The sequence below is a fragment of the Eurytemora carolleeae genome, unplaced genomic scaffold, assembly GCF_000591075.1.
Source record: "Eurytemora carolleeae unplaced genomic scaffold, Eaff_2.0 scaffold801, whole genome shotgun sequence".
Classification (NCBI taxonomy): Eukaryota; Metazoa; Arthropoda; class Copepoda; order Calanoida; family Temoridae; genus Eurytemora; species Eurytemora carolleeae.
Window position 1 is genome coordinate 2,257 of NW_019396729.1, and position 21,758 is coordinate 24,014.

At 31.2% G+C, this 21,758-nt stretch overlaps 1 protein-coding gene across 1 annotated transcript in view; it reads left to right on the forward strand.

The window, feature by feature from the left end:
* The window catches only part of LOC111707885 (integrin alpha-PS1), a gene marked incomplete at its 5' end in the record, with an annotated part of 46,034 nt that overhangs the window by 813 nt on the left and 23,463 nt on the right, over positions 1 to 21,758 (forward strand). Inside the window, 7 exons of the mRNA XM_023481068.1 lie at positions 1,034 to 1,049; positions 2,670 to 2,762; positions 2,837 to 2,895; positions 4,295 to 4,391; positions 5,707 to 5,779; positions 8,340 to 8,410; positions 9,081 to 9,141. Coding sequence (XP_023336836.1) covers positions 1,034 to 1,049; positions 2,670 to 2,762; positions 2,837 to 2,895; positions 4,295 to 4,391; positions 5,707 to 5,779; positions 8,340 to 8,410; positions 9,081 to 9,141 — 470 coding nt within the window. The remainder of the gene's footprint in view (positions 1 to 1,033; positions 1,050 to 2,669; positions 2,763 to 2,836; positions 2,896 to 4,294; positions 4,392 to 5,706; positions 5,780 to 8,339; positions 8,411 to 9,080; positions 9,142 to 21,758) is intronic.

The window sequence follows — 21,758 nt, forward strand, 5'->3', positions numbered from 1 at the left end:
TGTGGCGGAAGACGATCCAACCTGAAGCCGGATATTTGAACGCGGCAGGCTTCTCTTGAATTTCCTGCCACGTCACCTAGTTTCAAGATATATGATTTTTCAAAGTAAATTTATATAGTTTTTTAGTCAAGTAAATAAAGTAGTTATTTAAACTAGTTTGTGATCAAACCGAGCGTAGCTAAATTATCGCCATTATTTGCTAAAAAAATCTGCATCAATTCTATTTATTAGATTAAATTATATTACTCCTACGGCGTTTGTTGTTACGCTATAATAAATTTTTGATTTTTATCATTTTAAATATACTTTGCTTGTCTGTTTGTTTGTATCCAATAAACGTCAAAACGGCTGAACTGATCGGACACAAATTTTACCTCACATGAATTAAGTGAAGGTTTATGAAAGTTTATAAAAGTTTAAAAATTAGCCTTAACAAAGTTAGTAAAATTTTGAAAATCCACGAATTTTTTTTTAAAAATCCTCAAACTTTTTTGATAAATGTTTGTTATCGTTTCTTCTTTGCAATTTTGAAATATTAATTAAACCTACGGAGTGAGTCAAAATAGGGTGAATAGTGAGAGCTGCATATTTTAAAGCACTTTTTTTGTTTATCTGATTTTTGACAAATATGTATAAATTTTTTCAATTTTTTTGAATTTAAATTTTCTGAAAGACCCTTAAAAAATCCGCGAAACTATCTTTTAACTCAAAATTAGAAAAACAAAAATGCGGAAACATATTATTTCTATCACATCTTAAAATCTTTAACAGATCAGATCAGTAGGTTTGGAGAAAATGCGCTAAATCAAATTCAGAAAATTCACAATCAACATATTTTCATAATTCACTCTTTTCTGAGCTTTTTCTTGTTATTCTGATTTAGACATTTTTGCCTAACACAAAAATTCATTCTATAATACGAATTTAGAAAGAACAAAAATTATCAAATGATTTTTTTTCAAAACTAAAATTGCGGAGTTTCTAAATTTAATTTCGCGTATTATCTCCAAATATACTCATCTGATCTGTTTAGTGTTTCAGATTCTGAGGTATTTTAGAAATAAAATATTAACACACTTTTGTTTTTCTACTCATCTAATTTTGAGTAAAATTGTTTCACAGATTTTTTAAAGGGTCTCTGAATTGCCTCTCAAAAAATAAAATTATTAAATTTTAATACATGTTTGTCAAAAATGAGATAACTTTAAAAGAGTGTTTGAATTTGTGCAAAATATTCCTTTTTTTGAATACCCTGTATAAGTAATTAATATTTAATTATACTTATGTACCTATAAAAATTGTTATTTTATATCATGTATTTGCAATGCATATTAGGAAACCGACAAAAGATTTTTTAATAAGATTAGTGCTTGTTTTAGGCATGAAACACATGATATGCATGAATCAGGTTTATTCATAATTTAATATCTATCATTTAACACAATTACTGATCCGACAAACATATATATGCAAATTCGTAGACAAATATACATTTTGACAGTTGGATAGTAAAGTTGTTATACAGATATTTTGAAAGTTAATCAATTTCAAATATTAGAATATTAGACAATGATGCATTTATACAATGAGACTGCTTAGGAGACATAAAGAGAATATTATTAGAGATACACAATTCAAAAGTTAGACATTTATGCATTTGGACATTTACACTATTAGACAATTAGACAGTTAGACTTTTTAACAGTTTTACGATTGGCATTTTATAACTTTGAAAGTTTGAGATAAATTTAACAACCATAAAGTTCGGACCAATATAAAATTAAACAACTAGACATTTCACTCCCTTTTCTTGACAAACATGTAAACACAAATATAGACTTTCGGACTTTAATTAGATTTTGAAAAACCAAACACAAACAACTTTAGTTGACAGATTCTAACACTTGAAGAAAGTCAATAAATGACAAATAAAGAGTTTAAAGGGATTGTGGGCGTAATTTTAAAAGACCCACCATTTAAATTCACAACGGTATCCTTTTCCCACACTTATCTGAGCATCAATGAGGAAGATATCTTCGTTTCTTTATCTTACAAATGTTGATAATTTACTTCTTTTTTAAATCTGCAAGTCACTTTGATAGAGAAAACACATTCAGATAGAAAACAGAGATATCAACTTCAGATAGAAAACAGGGATATCAACTTCAGATAGAAAACAGGGATATCAACTTCAGATATAAAACAGGGATATCAACTTCAAATAGAAAACAGAGATATCAACTTCAGTTAGAAAACGGAGATATCAACTTCAGATAGAAAACAGGGATATCAACTTCAGATAGAAAACAGGAATATCAACTTCAGATAGAAAACAGGGATATCAACTTCAGATAGAAAACAGGGATATCAACTTCAGATAGCAAAACAGAGATATCAACTTCAGATAGAAAACAGGGATATCAACTACAGATAGAGAAACAGTGATAACTTCCTCATTTTGCTGATATGCAGATTTTGTAGGGTACCGTTGTGAATCAGGCATTAACATCTTCAAATGGAGGATTACTTGAAATGAAGTTGACAACCTCTTAATACCGTAACCTGAAGATAATTAAAGTACACAGCTTATTCAGATAAAATTTATCTTCTCGGCATGCAATATGCAGACTCACAAATATTTCTATCTATCTATCTATCTATCTATCTAGATCTGGTCTCCTTTGGTCCTGTCCTTTAACTCAAAGTTCTGGAGATTGTAAACCTCTACGCAGTGTTGTTCCAGGGTATGAAAACCCTCCCAGGTATTATTAATACTATTATTATTACTATTATTACTATTATTATTATTATTATTATTATTATTATTATTACTTAGATATGATGAGAAAAGGGATGGACAATGGTTAGGAGTAGCAGTCAATTCTCAAGGACCAGGTATTCAGACTATATAACCTACCAAAAACAATATTGACTTGGAAACCCAGCTCTGCCTGAAAATAAAGTTTTCTTTATAAGAGTCAACCTTTTCAAATTTAACTGAGAGAATATTCCGGTGGTTCTACAGAGTTCCACAAAATTTGATAAAATCGGTTAAGGGGTTCCTGAGTTATGATCGTTCAATCAAACAAACACACTGGGATTACTGCTATATATTATTATACATGAAACATGATATTGTGCACCTTTGACATTTTAAACTATGAACTACGATAAACAAAGTTAAAAATGTTAAAGTTTTACACCATCAGATTCCAAAGATATTAGGATTATAAAAGTGAAGTTGCCTCCACAGTGTGTTAGTTTTTTTTAGTAAATTATTTTGCTAATTTTAAAATATTTTTAGGAAATTACTTTCCTAATTTTAGAATATTTTTTAGTAAATTATTTTGCTTATTTTAGAATATTTTTAGTAAATTATTTTGCTAATTTTAGAATATTTTTAGTAAATTATTTTGCTAATTTTAGAATATTTTTTAGTAAATTATTTTGCTAATTTTATTTAGAATATTTTTTAGTAAATTATTTTCCTAATTTTAGAATATTTTTAGGAAATTATTTTGCTAATTTTAAAATATTTTTAGGAAATTATTTTGCTAATTTTAAAATATTTTTAGGAAATTATTTTCCTAATTTTAGAATATTTTTTAGTAAATTATTTTCCTAATTTTAGAATATTTTTAGTAAATTATTTTGCTAATTTTAAAATATTTTTATTAAAATATTTTGCTAATTTTAGAATATTTGTAGTAAATTATTTTGCTTATTTTAGAATATTTTTTAGTAAAATATTTTCCTAATTTTAGAATATTTTTAGTAAATTATTTTGCTAATTTTAGAATGTTTTTTAGTAAATTATTTTCCTAATTTTAGAATATTGTTTAGGAAATTATTTTGCTAATTTTAGAATATTTTTAGTAAATTATTTTCCTAATCTTAGAATATTTTTTAGTAAATTATTTTCCTAATTTTAGAATATTTTTAGTAAATTATTTTGCTAATTTTAAAATATTTTGCTAATTTTAGAATTTTTTTAGTAAATTATTTTGCTTATTTTAGAATAGTTTTAGTAAATTATTTTCCTAATCTTAGAATATTTTTAGTAAATTATTTTCCTAATTTTAGAATATTTTTAGGAAATTATTTTGCTAATTTTAGAATATTTTTAATAAATTATTTTGCTAATTTTAGAATATTTTTATTAAAATATTTTGCTAATTTTAGAATTTTTTTAGTAAATTATTTTGCTTATTTTAGAATATTTTTTAGTAAAATATTTTCCTAATTTTAGAATATTTTTAGTAAATTATTTTGCTAATTTTAGAATATTGTTTAGGAAAGAAAGTAATTGTCTGCGCTCACAGATATGAAAGACGAGGTGTAGATTTCTCATGGGGAAAGGGACTGTGCTATACACTCACCCAGAGCCTAGGGTAAAAAAAGTTTTATTTTTTAATTTAAGTGATATTTTTAAAAGAGCCTGATAACTCACCTTAAACCTCTAATTTTTATATCTTTGCAACCTAAAACTTTGATATTTCAAAATATAAATGCTGTTAGATCAAAATATCACAGGTTTACGCCACCAGGTCGCAAACATAGGTATTAGAAAATTGTTTGTAGCGATTTATCAGTCACCTCAAACCAAGCAAGCTCTCACGCAAGAATCGAGAAGCATTTTGCCAATTAATTTGTTTAACTTCAGCTAAAAACAAGCGCTTTGAAATTTTAAAATGTATATGGTTGGGGCTACAAAAAGAATAAGTGAGTTGGTGAGGTAAAACAAAGAAACAAGGCGTTGTGTGACTTTATGATCGACTAACTTTCTGAGTTGATGAATCAAGGATAAATCATAATAATAAATCGAATATTAATCATTTATATTTCTATCCCGCCCTAATAACCAACAGTATGCGATTAAAAAATGTTTGGAGAACAGATAGAAATACGATAAAGAAGTAAATTTTAGTATAGTCATTATTCCCTTTTATTTATTTTTTTGATCGATCACGATAAAACTAAGTAATTAATTGTGTTAAAAAGAGTTACAGCAAAATATTTTTTTTAGATGATATTTAGCTTCAGATTACGATCTTTAATATACAAAATGGAGCATAAATATTCAGCACACTAAACCAAACCAAACCAACAAAATGCCCGTCAATCCAAATAAAAAAATGGCCGCCAATCCAAACCAAACAAAATGACCGCCAATCCAAACTAAATAAAATGGCCGACTATCCTCAAATCAGCCCAAACTACTGGGACCCTCTGTATCACCCTGCTAAGAAGATAAACCGAGTAATAATTAAGAATAAATGTGAGAATAAAGTGTAAAGTCCGGAAGGCGTTAAGACTCCTATCTGACATCATAAATTTGGAACTTTTCCCCAACTTAAAGGGACTGTTTTTATTTTAATTGTGACCTTCCAATTTAATGAGGAACATGCTCGATTCACAGTGTTACCCTGTAAATCTTTGTCTGATGAAGTATCTTGCCTTGTTTTTTCAAAAAATCTAAATATTGATTATTTTTAATGGCGGCACTTTTAAAGTGACCTGCGGATTTTTGCAGCATAGACAAGAAAGGAAATTCTAAGAATCTTCCTAATCGTATATCTGATAAAGAGAAAATGGGGTTTAAATTATTTATTTATTTACTTCTGTTAAGAATAAAGCAGTTCTGCGAAAAAATGCAACTTGAAAGTTGTAAAAAAAAAAAAAAAAATAATTGTTTGTTTGGTTTAGATACGAGGAGACCTGGGAGCCATGTGCTGGTAGAGATACAACTAGAGCACATGAACAGTGGGGGTATTGTCAGGTAAATATTATGTACCATGTACTGTACATGTACAACTAGAGCACATGAACAGTGGGGGGTATTGTCAGGTAAATATTATGTACAATTTACTGTACATGTACAACTAGAGCACATGAACAGTGGGTGTTTTGTCAGGTAAATATTATGTACAATGTACTGTACATGTACAACTATAGAGCACTTGAACAGTGGAGGCATTGTCAGGTAAATATTATGTACCATGTACTGTACATGTACAACTAGAGCACATGAACAGTGGGGGGTAGTGTCAGGTAAATAGTATGTACAATGTACTGTACATGTACAACTAGAGCACATGAACAGTGAAGGTATTGTCAGGTAAATATTATGTACAATGTACTGTACATGTACAACTATAGCACGTGAACAGTGGGGGTATTGTCAGGTAAATATTATGTACAATTTGGTGTACATGTACAATTAGATCTCGATATTTATTTCCAATGGTCGCCCTTTTGAATATGAAGATGAATTCTTAATTCCTCAATTACACTTGCAGGGTATGATATCAAGGAGGAATCAAATTAATTCGTAGGTCTCCATTTATAGATGGAGATGAATTCTAAGTTCAAAAGTTATAACTGATGTAAAATTGTACAATGTCCGACGATCGACAAGATAAAAATGTTGTTAAAAGTTTCTGAAACCGTTTTGAACCAGGTTTAAATCTACCAAAAAATGAAATCTGTCAAGATATACAAGATGAGAAACCTAAAATTTCCTCCAAAACTTGAGAAATAATGGTTTTGAACTCTAAGCTTAGAGAAATATGATATTGTGTATATATAAACCGTATCTCAGCTCCTCATCAAATCCTATATTTAAGACCAGTACACGTATCCCCACAGAGAAGAGAATCATACTAGAGGGGAACTAAAACTTTCTGTTGTTGAGACCGGGTCTTCATTGAAGTATCACCAGCCGTCTGTCTTTGGGTTGACCATATAATCCAACTTTTTCCTTTTAAGCAGTTCTCAGTGTGAAGATTCATTTGTTAAAAAAGCTTAGTTTAAGAGGAGTATTTGGCAAAAGTCTTGTTAATTTTTGTTTCAGAGTGCGCGTTTTTTGGTTTGCAGTGTGCACTGACAGTACATAAAAAACTTGCGATTTTACACTTTTTTAGAGTTTATTCCACTCTATTTATTTTCTACTCTGTGTTTGTGCTGTTTCCTCTAAAACTACCCCAGGTTTATGGGTTTACCAGACTTATATCTTTCATAGAATCTGGAATAAAAATACATTTTCTCCCTGTCATGGCCGTGGGAACTTTAAAGAATTCTAATGAAACCTCAAGAGGCTGTTGACGAAATTTGAAGATACCCGCTATTTATCGACTAACAAGAGTTACCTTTAAACCTTTGGATGATCATTCTCGATAGGATAAAGGTTTAAAGGGTCAAACAAAGGTTTAAAGGGTCAAACAAAGGTGTAAAGGGTCAAAAAAAGGTTTAAAGGGTCTAACAAAAGTTTAAAGGGTCAAACAAAGGTTTAAAGGGTCAAACTAAGGTTTAAAGGGTCAAAAAAGGTTTAAAGGGTCAAACACAAGTTTAAAGGGTCAAACAAAGGTTTAAAGGATCAAGCAAAGGTTTAAAGGGTCAAACAGTTTAAAGTCCATGACCATAGGGTACCCTTTCGAATATATCGGAAATTTCGCTCTACAAATGGACAAAGGTTTGCTACCGGACATGGTAACCTCAAATTACGTCTACAGTCCCTTTAAAGGAATTATTTACGAAAAACGAAATGAGGTGAATGTTAAAACCTTGTCACATTATATAAACAATTATTTAATGTTTCTTAAAGAAAAATTGAAATAAGACAACTACCCTTTGGTCTAAAGTCATGTATGACAAGGCGTTGGTGCAAGTCACTACAAGTTTATGACCAAATGCAAACCAAATTTTTAAAGTATCCATTTATGCATTGTTTATATATGCACTTTTTTATTTACAAGGTTTAGTGTAAACTAAAGTAGAAGTTTTTAAACTGCTAAGCGAGATGTTTTGTTTACAACTAAATTATTCATTTGCATATTGATATGAAGGATACAGTTAACACTAGGTTTGCAATTGTTTTCTTTAACAAGGAAGTAAAATTAAAACACATTTGATTATTCTTCAAAGATTTGTTGGTAACATTTGTTAAATTTGAAACTTAGCCCCTGAATGGCCATAAAACGCCTTATTTTAAATTTTAGTGTGACCCTGAAAAACTGTTAAAAGTCCTACAATAATGCGATAAATGGGATAAAAACTCAAGCTTTTTAATAAATGTTGCACGGTCACCGAATATTCTTTTCATCCTTTTTTCTGGGTCACCCTTTATAAGATTTCCCGAAAAAGATGAGACTTCAGAGACGACTGTTCGGAATTTTTACTGCATGTTTCCTTACTGTAAACTTTTTTCTTTTTTTTAACCTTGAGATTGTCAAATTGTAGAATTTTAAGATCGGCTCTTTAGCCTCATCCTTTGTGGATAATCCTGTAATTCTTAGGAAATTTTTGCTAAAAGATAATAAACCTGATTGTTATGGTGAAAGGATTCTCCTGTGGATAAATACTCGTATCTAGGGATGGCAGTTGCAGCAGGAAACTTTCTACCACCATCCAGGTTAAAATTTAGAAATAGTCCCTTTAAGCTGGTTAAGATTTGGGAACAGTCCCTTTTCGCCAGGTTAAAATTTAGAACAAGTCCCTTTAGGCCAAGTTATGATTTGGGATTTTAGAAATAGTCCCTTTAAGCTAGGATAAGATTTGGGAAAGGTCCCTTTGCGCTAGGTTAAAATTTAGAAATAGTCCCTTTAAGCCAAGCTGTAAGCTAGGTAAATATTTGGGAATGTTCCCTTTAAATTGGAAAAAGTCCCTTTACAACATGTGAACATTTGGGAACTGTTCCTGTAAAGTCAGATACATAATTGGTAGCGATCACTTCAAAGCCGAATGCAAATTTGAGAACATTCCCTTTAATCCAATGTGAACATTTATAAACAGTCTCCTTAAACTCTTTAAAGTCAAGTAAAACAGTTAATTGAGAGTTCAGTAACTTTAAACCAAAATAAAGTAATACTGGAGCCGAATTTGAGCTACATCTCGTTGCTTAACTACCTTCTACCGGTTCAATTTTGAATAACCGATTCAAAGTTAAAGATTAAGGAAGGATTTTTGCCGGTGATTCAAATTTTAACCGGCAGTAATCAGTTCCTGGTTTCCATTCGTTAAATTTGGTGACGGGATAGTTTGATAAAAAACAAATTTTTAAAGAGTTTTTTTTCTTTGTTTAGAAGCTGTGGAGAATATCTTAGCTATGCTGCTGGTGCTCCTAGAGCAAACTCAACCGGGCAGGTTAGTTTAAATATGCTCTTAGAGCAATTTGAGCAAACTTAGCCAATTAGGTTCGTTTAAACATGCTCTTAGAGCAATTTTATTACAGCAGGCTAGATAAGACATGCTCATACACCAAACCTTTTAGGGCAAGTTTGTTTTTACATGCTCTTAGAGCAAATTAAACCTGGCACACTAGATAAGGAAAAATGTAGTGTTGATTTATATAATTTGCTCAAAATTTATTTTAGCTTGCTACAGGACGGGAAAAGAACCAATTTGATTAATTATATATAAAGCATTTTTTACACCCATTAGCTTCAGAAAAGTTTTAATATAAAATCAATACAACTAATTTTAAAAATTAAATCTTATTTACAATATTTGAAACCTTTTTATTTTTAATCAGAACACATGGAAAATACTTAATTTATGCGAAATTATTGGCCCAATTTTGACACCTCATAACTTCGATAGTTTTTACTTGAAACCCAAAAGTAGCTTATTTGTTTATAATTTTCAAAAGCATTTCAGATTTCAAACTAAAATAATGAACTAAAAAATCCATGAACATAAGGGCTTCCACCCCATTTCCAATTGACACCCGCTACAGTCTATCTCTTCCGTGATAAGGCTCATTATCATTCACCCATCACAGAGCAGGAATCAGCAATGTTTTATGCTTTAAATGGGGGGGGGAGGGGGAATATGGTGCAGTATGATCGTAGGTCAAGGGGAAAATTATTAATGCACTGGGTAGTGGATAAAATGATGTTATAGGAAGGGGAGGTTCAAGGGGGTTCAAGGGATGATGGGAAGAAGGATGAAGGATGAAGGATGAAGAATGAATGATAAAGGATGAATGCTGAAGGATAAAATATGAAGGAAGAAGGATGAAGGATGAAGAATGAAGGATGAAGGATGAAGGGAGGAGGATGAAGGATGAAGGATGAAGGATGAAGGATGAAGGATGAAGGATTAAGGATGAACAGATGAAGGGGTTGTAACAAGATACTGTTTAATCTGTTAAATCTTTGTGTGCAGTATATCTGCTACAAGATCATCCTTTCTCATCTAGTCTTAAAACAGACAGCTACATAGACACTAGATAGATAGATACATAGACAATAGATAGATAGATACATAGACACTAGATAGATAGATACATAGACAATAGATAGATAGATACATAGACAATAGATAGATGGATACATAGACACTAGATAGATAGATAGACACTAGATAGATAGATACATAGACAATAGATAGCTTTATATTTACTACCAGTTACTTGGTAATGTTTATTGGAACACCCTGTTCTATATATTTACTAACAGTTCTGTTTATTGGGACACCATGTCCTATATATTTACTAACAGTTCTGTTTATTGGGACACCCTGTCCTATATATTTACTACCAGTTCTGTTTATTGGAACACCCTGTTCTATATATTTACTAACAGTTATTTTTATAGGGACACCCTGTCCTTTATATTTACTACCAGTTCTGTTTATTGGGACACCCTGTCCTATATATTTACTACCAGTTATTTTTATTAGGACACACTGTCCTATATATTTACTACCAGTTCTGTTTATTGGGACATCCTGTCCTTTATATTTACTACCAGTTACTTGGTAATGTTTATTGGGACACCCTGTCCTATCTATTTATTACCAGTTCCTTGGGTTTATTGGGGTACCATGTCCTATATATTTACTACCAGTTCTGTTTATTAGGACACACTGTCCTATATATTTACTACCAGTTCTGTTTATTGGGACACCCTGCACCTATATATTTACTACTAGTTCCTTGGTATAGAAATCGTGGTTGGTGAATAAAGATATAAAGATAAAAACAAGGCTAGGTGCTCCATATTTATAATCTCTATGAAGAGGTGTATAAATACTTCAAACTATATTATAAATAGTAATTGCTAACACCACGAAATAAACCAAGAACAGCTTCTAATCTCGATTCTCTAGCAGAATAAGAAATAAAAAATTAACATGAAAAGGGAAGTTTCGCCCTTTTTGACAATATTTACTGTATAATTCATTTATTTTTCCAAATTCAGCGACTTAAACCCTGTTAAAACATGAATTTTGAAGAGAATAAATACACCCCCCCTGTACTACTTTTTTGTGAAAACAAAAATTACTTTTATGAATATTTCCTTTAAAATGTGAAATTTATGAATTTTTCAATAAACATTAGATAATTAAATATGTTGAAACCAATAAAATAGGAAAAATTCTTTTTGTACAAGAAAGGAGTTTTGACAGTCAAGTACATGTTAGTAGACCTGAAGGATTTGGATCTTTGCCACAAACTCTGATTTTCTTATTCCTATTTTTTTTCAATTACCAATGCTGTAGACCTTAGATATTTCAAACTATGAATTCTATTAGATCAAATAATCTCAGTTTGAAATTTGAAAAAAATAATAGAAAAAGACTGTTGTTCTGATTAAAGTTTTCACCAATATACGTACCGGGGGGAGGGGGTCCCGGGGGGAATCAATGCATATTTTAATTAAGGAAGTTTGCTGCATTCTATCTGCATTTCAGGATTTTCAGATCGGAACATAATAATAGGTCATACAACGAGGCTCATCAAATATCAGGGGAAATACAATTAAGCAGATTTAGACACAATTAGGTAGATTTAGACACAATTAGGCAGATTTAGACACAATTAGGTAGATTTAGACACAATTAGGTAGATTTAGACACAATTAGGTAGATTTAGACACAATAAAACAGATTTAGACACAATTAGGTAGATTCAGACACAATTAAACAGATTTAGACACAGTTAGGCAGATTTAGACACAATTAGGATAGATTACGGCACGAATAGGAAGATTTCGGCACAATTAAGCCTATTTCAGCACAATAAGGCAGATATCGATATTTTTAGGCAGATTTTGCCACAATTCGGAAAATTTAGACACAATTATGCAGATTTAGGCCCAATAAGGCAAATTTTTGACTCACTTCAGACACGTTCAAACACATTTAGATTTGACAGATTTCGGCACAATTGGGCGGACTTAAAGTATGAGAGTAACAAATTATCCGGAGCTACATTTGTTAAATTCACAGCATTTTGTTATTCTCAATAGGTCTACAAGAGGAGTTATGATTCAAAACATTTGACTTGAAATTTACTTAAGTTTAACAAGATATAGAGATATTTAATATTTTTTATATTTTTCAGGAGTTTACACCTGGCGGGGAACTGTGTTTGCGCTCTCGACATCAGATGTAAGTCAAATAAAACAGTAAATTAATTTCTAGACGAATGAACAAATTAATAAATAAATGGATAAATTGTCATAGATTAGTAAATAAGTTAAAAAGCAAAAACATTAGTGTGATGAAAGATTAGAAGATAGGTAAATAAAAATAATGAACGATGGTGGTAAAAAAATATAAACGTATCAGATATGGTTCTAGGACTAAACTTAGAAGAATTTGAAATATTTTTCTGACGTAAAGGAGATACAAAATAAAAGCCTCTAAGCTCTCTATTTTTAATGCTTGTTAGATAAAACAGAAAAGAAAATTTGCTATTTTTGGAGAGGGGCGGGGGTACATTTTATATCCATAAGATAGAAAGATAGATAGATAGATAGATAGATAGATAGATAGATAGATAGATAGATAGATAGATAGATAGATAGATAGATAGATAGATAGATATATAGATAGATAGTTCAATAGATATAGAGATAGAAGGTTCAGAAGTCGCCTTGTATTCCAGTAGCCCTCATTCCTTATCTTATCCTTCTCTAATCACATTATATACTCTACTTAGTAGATAGATAGATAGATAGATAGATAGATAGATAGATAGATAGATAGATAGATAGATAGATAGATAGATAGATTGAAAGATAGATAGATAGATAGATATATAGATTGATAGATAGATAGATAGATAGATATATAGATAGATAGTTCAATAGATATAGAGATAGAAGGTTCAGAAGTCGCCTTGTATTCCAGTAGCCCTCATTCCTTATCTTATCCTTCTCTAATCACATTATATACTCTACTTAGATAGATAGATAGATAGATAGATAGATAGATAGATAGATAGATAGATAGATATATAGATAGATAGATAGATAGATAGATAGATAGATAGATAGATAGATATATAGATAAATAGATAGATAGATAGATAGATAGATAGATAGATAGATAGATAGATAGATAGAAAGGTAGATAGACAGATATCAAAGTAACCTAGTATGTAACCTGTTTAAACAAATTTTAGGTCAAATTCTTTGAATATTCCTTCCTCTTGATATCTTTGGTCGCCATTCCATTAGGTTTTTTATCTTCTCTCTATAATTTTCACATTTTGCCATTTATTAAATAAACTGTTTTTGGGAACTTTTGCAAATGATCTGAAGTTTCTAGTCGTAGCTAGTCTCAATATTTTTTTATAAATAACTAAACTTACAAAAAAGGATTGATCATGTATTTTTTTGTAGTAATATGACTATTAAAGGGACTGTTAAGGAAAAATGAAAGGGGGTTTAGGCTGAAAACTGAACATTTATAGTAAAACTGTGTCAACGTTATACCAAAACTTATATATATATGATGTGGTATATAAATCAAAGTTTTAAACAGATCAAATTCAGCAAATACGCTTCGAATCTGAAAAGTACGATAAATCAGAGTAGCCTAAACAGCTTAGGTATACTCATATTATAATTGATAATATAATTAATAATATAATTAATACGTGAAAATTATTTTTTTAAGTTTTCATCATTTCATAGTTTATAAATATGTATTCTTAAATAGTTTAACAATCCCTTTAATTTTCTTTCTAATCCTGGTGTTCCATTGAGCTCGTAAACTTTTATCACGTTTTATAGATTTTGGTCCAGGAGTAATCTTTATATTTCCCAGACAGATTTTAACATATTTTAGATAATCAAATCTTTATTTTACAGCAACTGAATTAAGTTCGTTCCAAATTCCAGTGCAGCTTAGGTTAGAAATAGCTAGAGAGTGGAGAAGGCCTTAAAAACTTTAAAACCCGAAAATTATTTTTCCAAAAATAAATGCTTTTGAACTTTTCAATTTGAATAAATTTTCTAAATTAAATTTGATTTTTTACTTTAATAAAAATAACATATTTTACTAGGTTTTTAATAAATTTATTTTGATAACGATAAACTTGCAATTTTGAATCTTGATTACAGGAGCTAACCCTAAAAAAACATATTAAGCTACTAAAGAAGCCATAAGGTTCTAATTTTGGTCCCTGAAAACGGTCAATTATTCATGGTTCTCAGGTATTACGGGACAAGAAACCCCCTAATTCTGCTCCAAATTTATCCTTTAAAAGGTTTAACGTTTTTATTACACCCCCTCCTCCCCTTCCATCAGCCTACCGATTGATTTAATCCTATAATCTTATTATGGATTCTTGAAAATCATGTTTTGCGATATTTCAAATCTTAAAATAGGTTTAGCAATATTCCAGTAACCTAGATAAATTCAGCGCTTAAAATTATATATTTTTATTCTTCAATAACTTTCGTATCTTATTAAAGAACTGTAAGCGTACTTTCTTGAAATGATGACATTATTTTAATTGTGGTTTCTCTACTAAACTGACTTGCGCATTTCTACTCCAGGAAAACGAAAAGGAATGAATAGATTTAAACACCTTTAAACCTAGAAAAATGGCAATATTTCCCAAATTATTAAACAAATAAAGGTTTCAAGGGTACTGTTGTGAATCGGGCATTGCTATTTTTGTATTGAGGGCCCCTTTGAATTGCACAAACAGACCCTTTAAGTTATTCACTATTCATTTCCAAGACTGGGGTTTTTAAAAGAAACTCTTTTAAGAAGTCCATATATTTGTTTATTTATCGTAACTATCTGTTTTTGTTTTTCTATATATTCAGTTTTATTCATCTATATATTCATGTTTTTTCATCTCTATATTCATGTTTATTATCTAACTATCCATCTATCTATTTATCTAATTATCTATCTATCTAGCCATCTTTTTATCACAATGGATTAAACTAAAATAATCTTGCAAATCTGAAACCCAATTAAAGTTTAAACCCACCTTGCAAAAACGCCATATTAAATCATTCTGCCGATAAAAAGGACAAAAAAGACGTTAACAATAATGAAATTTAAATTTAACAGCTGTGATAAAGGTGCTAGTTTTTCACTGGTATCCTTGTATCCCGGTATCCTGGTATTCTGGTATCCAGGTATCCTGGTATCCCAGTATCCTAGTATCCTAGTATCCTGGTATCCTGGTATCCTAGTATCCTGGTATCCTGGTATGCTGGTATCCAAGGATCCTGGTATCCTGGTATCCTGGTATCCTGATAGATAGATAGATTGATAGATAGATAGATAGATAGATAGATAGATAGATAGATAGATAGATAGATAGATAGATAGATAGATAGATAGATAGATAGATAGATAGATAGATGTCGCCTTGTATTCCAGTAGCCCTCATTCCTTATCTTATCCTTCTCTAATTAGATAGATAGATAGATAGATAGATAGATAGATAGATAGATAGATAGATAGATAGATAGATAGATAGATAGATAGATAGATAGATGAATAAATAAATAGATAGATATATAGATAGATAGGTAGATAGATAGATAGATAGTTATGGTCATCAAAAATATTTTTGTTCTGTCCACTGTATCCTCTAATTTTGGTAGAAAGTTCTTGAAATTGTTCTTGTTAAACAAGATAGATGGTTAGATAGATGGTTAGATAGAAAGATATAATACTTGTATGATAGACAGATAGAAGGATGGGGGCTAAGTGCAGAAGGTTTGATAATAACAGACAAATCAATCAGACAAGACCTTATACCGACCACCCTAGGATAGACAACTTTTAGACAAGTTTAGACAATTTTAGACACGTATATACAATGTATATGCACCAGCAGAAATAAATATTTCCATTTACTGATAGCGCCGATTGAAGGATTCAATACTCTAATTGGATAATGAGATAGAAAGAAAGATAGATGTTACCGCCATACAAATTCTATTGGTTCAGAATAGACAGCAAACACATGACTTAACCCTGATTGGTTCAGGTACTAATGGAATCGGTATACAAGTGTGACTGGGAACCAAGATGTGCAAGCTCTCCCACAAAAATGAATCTATATTTTGCCCTTTCTCCTTTTACACTTTAGCTAGAAGCGTGTTGCAGTATAATAATGTATATGCATAGAGCTACAAAAAATATAAATGACTTGGTAAGGTAAACCCAAAGTCCAAGCCATATCCATGTCTGATTCACAACGGCATCTTTAAAAGTTTTGTTTGATCAAGTATAAATTTGATATCAATTATTATAACTTTTAAAAATGATTGTTCTAAGCTGTGAGTTCTCTACAAAAGTAACTGTACAGAAAAGTAACTTGTGCATTTCTACAGCAGATAAAATGCTAATTATCAGAATTAACCATTTTCAAACCCAGAAAACGAAAATATCTTCCACCGACTGATCAGATAAAGGATTTAAGGGTACCATTGTGGATCGGGCATTATTAAAGGGAGTGTTCGCGAAGAATGAAAATGGGTATAAGCTTACGGCGAAAAATTATCGATGGTGATTGCTACTCATCTTGCTTCTGTCTGTTGCGTCCATAATGAGAAAATTGTTAAAACTGACTCTGACGGAAGAACGTAGCTAACACAAATTCAGAACTTTGCAACATAGAACTTGGATCATAAAAAATCTGTTTAATTTCAAACAAATCATTCAAATATTACAACCAACAATCATCGATAATTTTTTGACGCATTCGTTTAAAGTTGATATTTCATGATATGTTTTATTTGTTTTATAATGCACTTCAAACGACGAGTTTTTCCGCTAGGTGTCCCGCCACCTGGAATCATTCACAGCATCGAGAGCAGAGACACCTGGCGGCCACCAAACTAATTCGCGGCGTTGTATATAAAACAAATGGGACATGTCACTCAATAAATGGAGGGCCACTTGAAATAACGCCTGCAATACGCACAAAATTTTCAGAAAGTAAAACCATTTTTATATTTGTATTAACTAAAACTATTAGCTTTTAAAATTGATCACAAGGATTATAAAACATGCATTTCACCAAGGCCTTTTTATTGTATTAGAGCAGGATCCAAAAATAAGAAATAGACTTAATGTAGAGAGAAGATTTAATTAATTCGCATCCTAACATGCGTAGAAAACATTAGACACGTCGCTAACATTAAAACAGTTATTATTGCAAAATAATAGAAAAAAACAGGATGGATAGATAGATAGATAGATATGTATATGGAAAGTTAGATAGAACAAATGAAATGAAAGTATAAATTGACACTAGATATAAGACACTTGAACTAGAAACTAGACACTAGACATTAGACACTAGTCACTATACACTAGACACTAGACACTTGACACTTGACACTAGACACTAGACACTAGACACTAGACACTAGACACTAGACACTAGACACTAGACACTTGACACTTGACACTTGACACTTGACACTTGACACTCGACACTAGACACTAGTTACTAAACACTAAACACTAGACACTAGACACTAGACACTAGACACTAGCCACTAAACACTAGACACTAGACACTTGACACTAGACACTATACACTAGCACTAGACACTAGACACTAAACACTAGACACTAGACACTAGACACTAGACACTAGACACTAGACACTAGACACTTGACACTTGACACTTGACACTTGACACTTGACACTTGACACTAGACACTAGTTACTAAACACTAAACACTAGACACTAGACACTAGACACTAGCCACTAGACACTAGACACTAGACACTTGACACTTGACACTAGACACTAGTTACTAAACACTAGACACTATACACTAAACACTAGACACTAGACACTATTCACTAGACACTAGACACTATAGACACTAGACATTAGACACTAGACATTAGACACTAGACACTAGACACTAGACACTAGACACTAGACACTAGACACTAGACACTAGACATTAGACACTAGACACTAGACAATAGACACTTGACACTAGACACTGGACACTAGACACTAGACACTAGACACTAGACACTAGACACTAGACACTAGACACTAGACACTAGACACTAGACACTAGACACTAGACACTAGTATACGAAGACTGATATGATAAGATATCTTACACTCTTGGTCTTTATCTTGATGTATGCCTTCTCTTACAGGTCCAGTATACTACTAGGGTCATTCGAAACCAGGGGTAGGATAAGGGTTGGGTTGGAGGGAGGACTGGAGGGTTAGAGGGAGGTTTGGAGAGAGGGTTGGAGGTGTTTGGAGGGTTGGAGAGATGGTTGTAAGGGGTTTGGAGGGAGGGTTGGAGGAAGGGTTTGTCAGAGGGTTTGGGGGAGGGTTGGAAGGACGGTTGAAGAGAGGGTTTGGATGGAGGGTTGTAACTTGTAGGTCCAAATTTACAAATCAAAAAATTACTAATAAAGAAATGGATGGATGGCTAGATTTACTAATGGATAGATGAATCATGAAGAGAGAATAGTTATCTCAGAAATCAGATGAAAATTGATCCCAGGGTCAGGAGTCGGGATTAAAAGTACCCTGGAAACTAAATTCCAAAGTTCTGCTCGACTTCACCACAATGTTACTTTTGACCGCATTTTATAGCAGTAAAAAATATCGACTTAATTAAAGACTAATTTCGTTTTTAAAGGGATAGTTTACGTAATTTCAAAAGACCTTCCTCGCAAAAAGAAATATAGTCTTTTTCTGACTCGAAAAGTGGTAATTTCTGGGAGTTTCGCCATTGGTTCTTATAAACAAGAAATGTGTAAGTCACTTTTGCAGAGAAAATAAACAATTTAAAGAAACAAAACAATTGATATTTAATTCAATCTTGATCTGCCAAAGGTTTCAAGGGTACCGTTGTAAATCGGGAATTGCCATCTTTGCACGGAGGATCACTTGAAATTATTCTAACAGCTGCTTTTAAAACGGAAATTAGTATTTAATTGAGTCCAAAAACCTAAATTTAAGAAATTTTAGCAGTTTATTATGACCAAAAGGCAGCTTCTAGTAAAATCAAAGAGAGTTTGTTTGTTTGTTTACTTTTTACTGTGACGTAGTAGAACAGCTCCAGAGTTATTTCAATTAATAAACAATCACTGCAGGGCGGGAAAATAACTCCAAGATTTGTTTACATTCTTTATTATTGTTAACAACAAAGCTAGTTCCTCAGCTGTCCAAATAATCAACTGTAAATAAACCCTCTACTCCTTTCACTGGAATTTAGAAGGAGAAAGTAAGATATATACGACAACATTGATACGACTTTGTGACCACGTAGAGCCTTTACTTTGACTTTATGCACAACTATGAGTAAAGTAAATATATTCTTTTATATAATTAAAAATTCAATTAAAGTAGTTATAATTGAAAACATACTACATTTCAATCTGACATGAAATTTACATTAGTTTGACGTGCTTTTCTTAGGCAGATATTACACCTCGGCCCGGTACAAAGTATTTCGCTAAAAATGACAGTTTAAAATCGTCTTTCATCTTTGAAAGCCATTTTATGACAAAAAAGTGTCAAATAAAGGAATTGAGTTCTGGTCACAACTCTGATTTTCTATTCCATATATCTAAAAAACAACCCGAAGTTGTAGACCTTTAATATTTCCAATTATACATTATGTTAGATCAAAAAGTCTTAGTTTGAAATTTCAAAGATGTACGCTATAAGGTTGCAAAGATATAGAAATTATAATTTTTGAGTTTGTGGCAAAAACTCAATTCCATTAACCATTTGAGAGCTTTTATAATGTGGTGAAAATACCTACTGAAAACTCATATGTTGGGATTTTTTTTGACAAACATTGGCTTTTAGATTGCTATCAAAGATCAAAGATGACAATCATACTGTCTTTCACCTGTTATTTTTATTGGGACACCCTGTCCTATATATTTACTACTAGTTCTGTTTATTGGAACACCCTGTTCTATATATTTACTAACAGTTCTGTTTATTGGGACACCATGTCCTATATATTTACTAACAGTTGTGTTTATTGGGACACCCTGTCCTATATATTTACTACCAGTTCTGTTTATTGGAACACCCTGTTCTATATATTTACTAACAGTTCTGTTTATTGGGACACCATGTCCTATATATTTACTAACAGTTCTGTTTATTGGGACACCACACTAGATAGATAGATACATAGACACTAGATAGATAGATACATAGACACTAGATAGATAGATAGATAGATAGACACTAGATAGATGGATGCATAGCCACTAGATAGATGGATACATAGACACTAGATAGATAGATACATAGACACTAGATAGATAGATACATAGACACTAGATAGATAGATACATAGACACTAGATAGATAGATACATAGACACTAGATAGAAAGATACAGACACTAGATTGATAGATACAGACACTAGATAGATATATACATAGACACTAGATAGATGGATACATAGACACTAGATAGATGGATACATAGCCACTAGATAGATGGATACATAGACACTAGATAGATGGATACATAGACACTAGATAGATGGATACACACTACACAGACCACGTGGATTTAACGGTTCTGTCAATATTTCAGAAAACTGTGACTTTCGATCACAATATGACCCCTTATACATAATTTTATAGCCTTTTATCTAAAATATTATTTTGTTGGCATATACATTTTGAATGAAAAAGTATAAAATAAACAAATCTCTAAGTCTAAAGACTGTTGAGTTATAGACGAAAACACGTTAGATTTTAAATAAAAGAAACCGAATGCTTCTCTCTCTCGTTAGTTCAGGGTGAGACAGTAGATTTATAGATACATAGATGGATACATAGACACTAGATAGATGGATACATAGACACTAGATAGATGGATACATATAAACTAGATAGATAGATACATAGACACTAGATAGATGCATAGACACTAGATAGATGGATACATAGGCACTAGATATATGGATACATAGACACTAGATTGATATATACATAGACTTAAATACATAGACATATATACATAGAAAGATATATATCCATATCCATAGAAAGATATATAGATAGATGAATACGCAGACAATTATATAAAAGATACAGATATAGATCTGAAGAATTGTCTATTTTATTGACATTTTAAAATACAATTGGAAATAAAATAGACATAAAAGACATAATAATAACAATAAAAAATAATATTTTAAATAACAATTAGACTTTACCTCCGCAATAACATTATATTTAAAGAAACTGTTCACGTCATTTATCGTGACTCTTTTTTACAGAGAAACCACACTTTAAAATAAAAAGTGTTAAAAGTTATCGTTGTGAATAGGGCGTTAATTCTATTAATGGAAGATTATTTATAATATTTACGTGTGTAAAATCACTTGTAGTATAATTAATGTAATTCATAATTTTAAAATATTTTAGGATTATCTGTTCCGTGATAAGGCTCATTATCATTCACCCATCACAGAGCAGGAATCAGCAATGTTTTATGCTTTAAATATTTTGACCCTTGCCA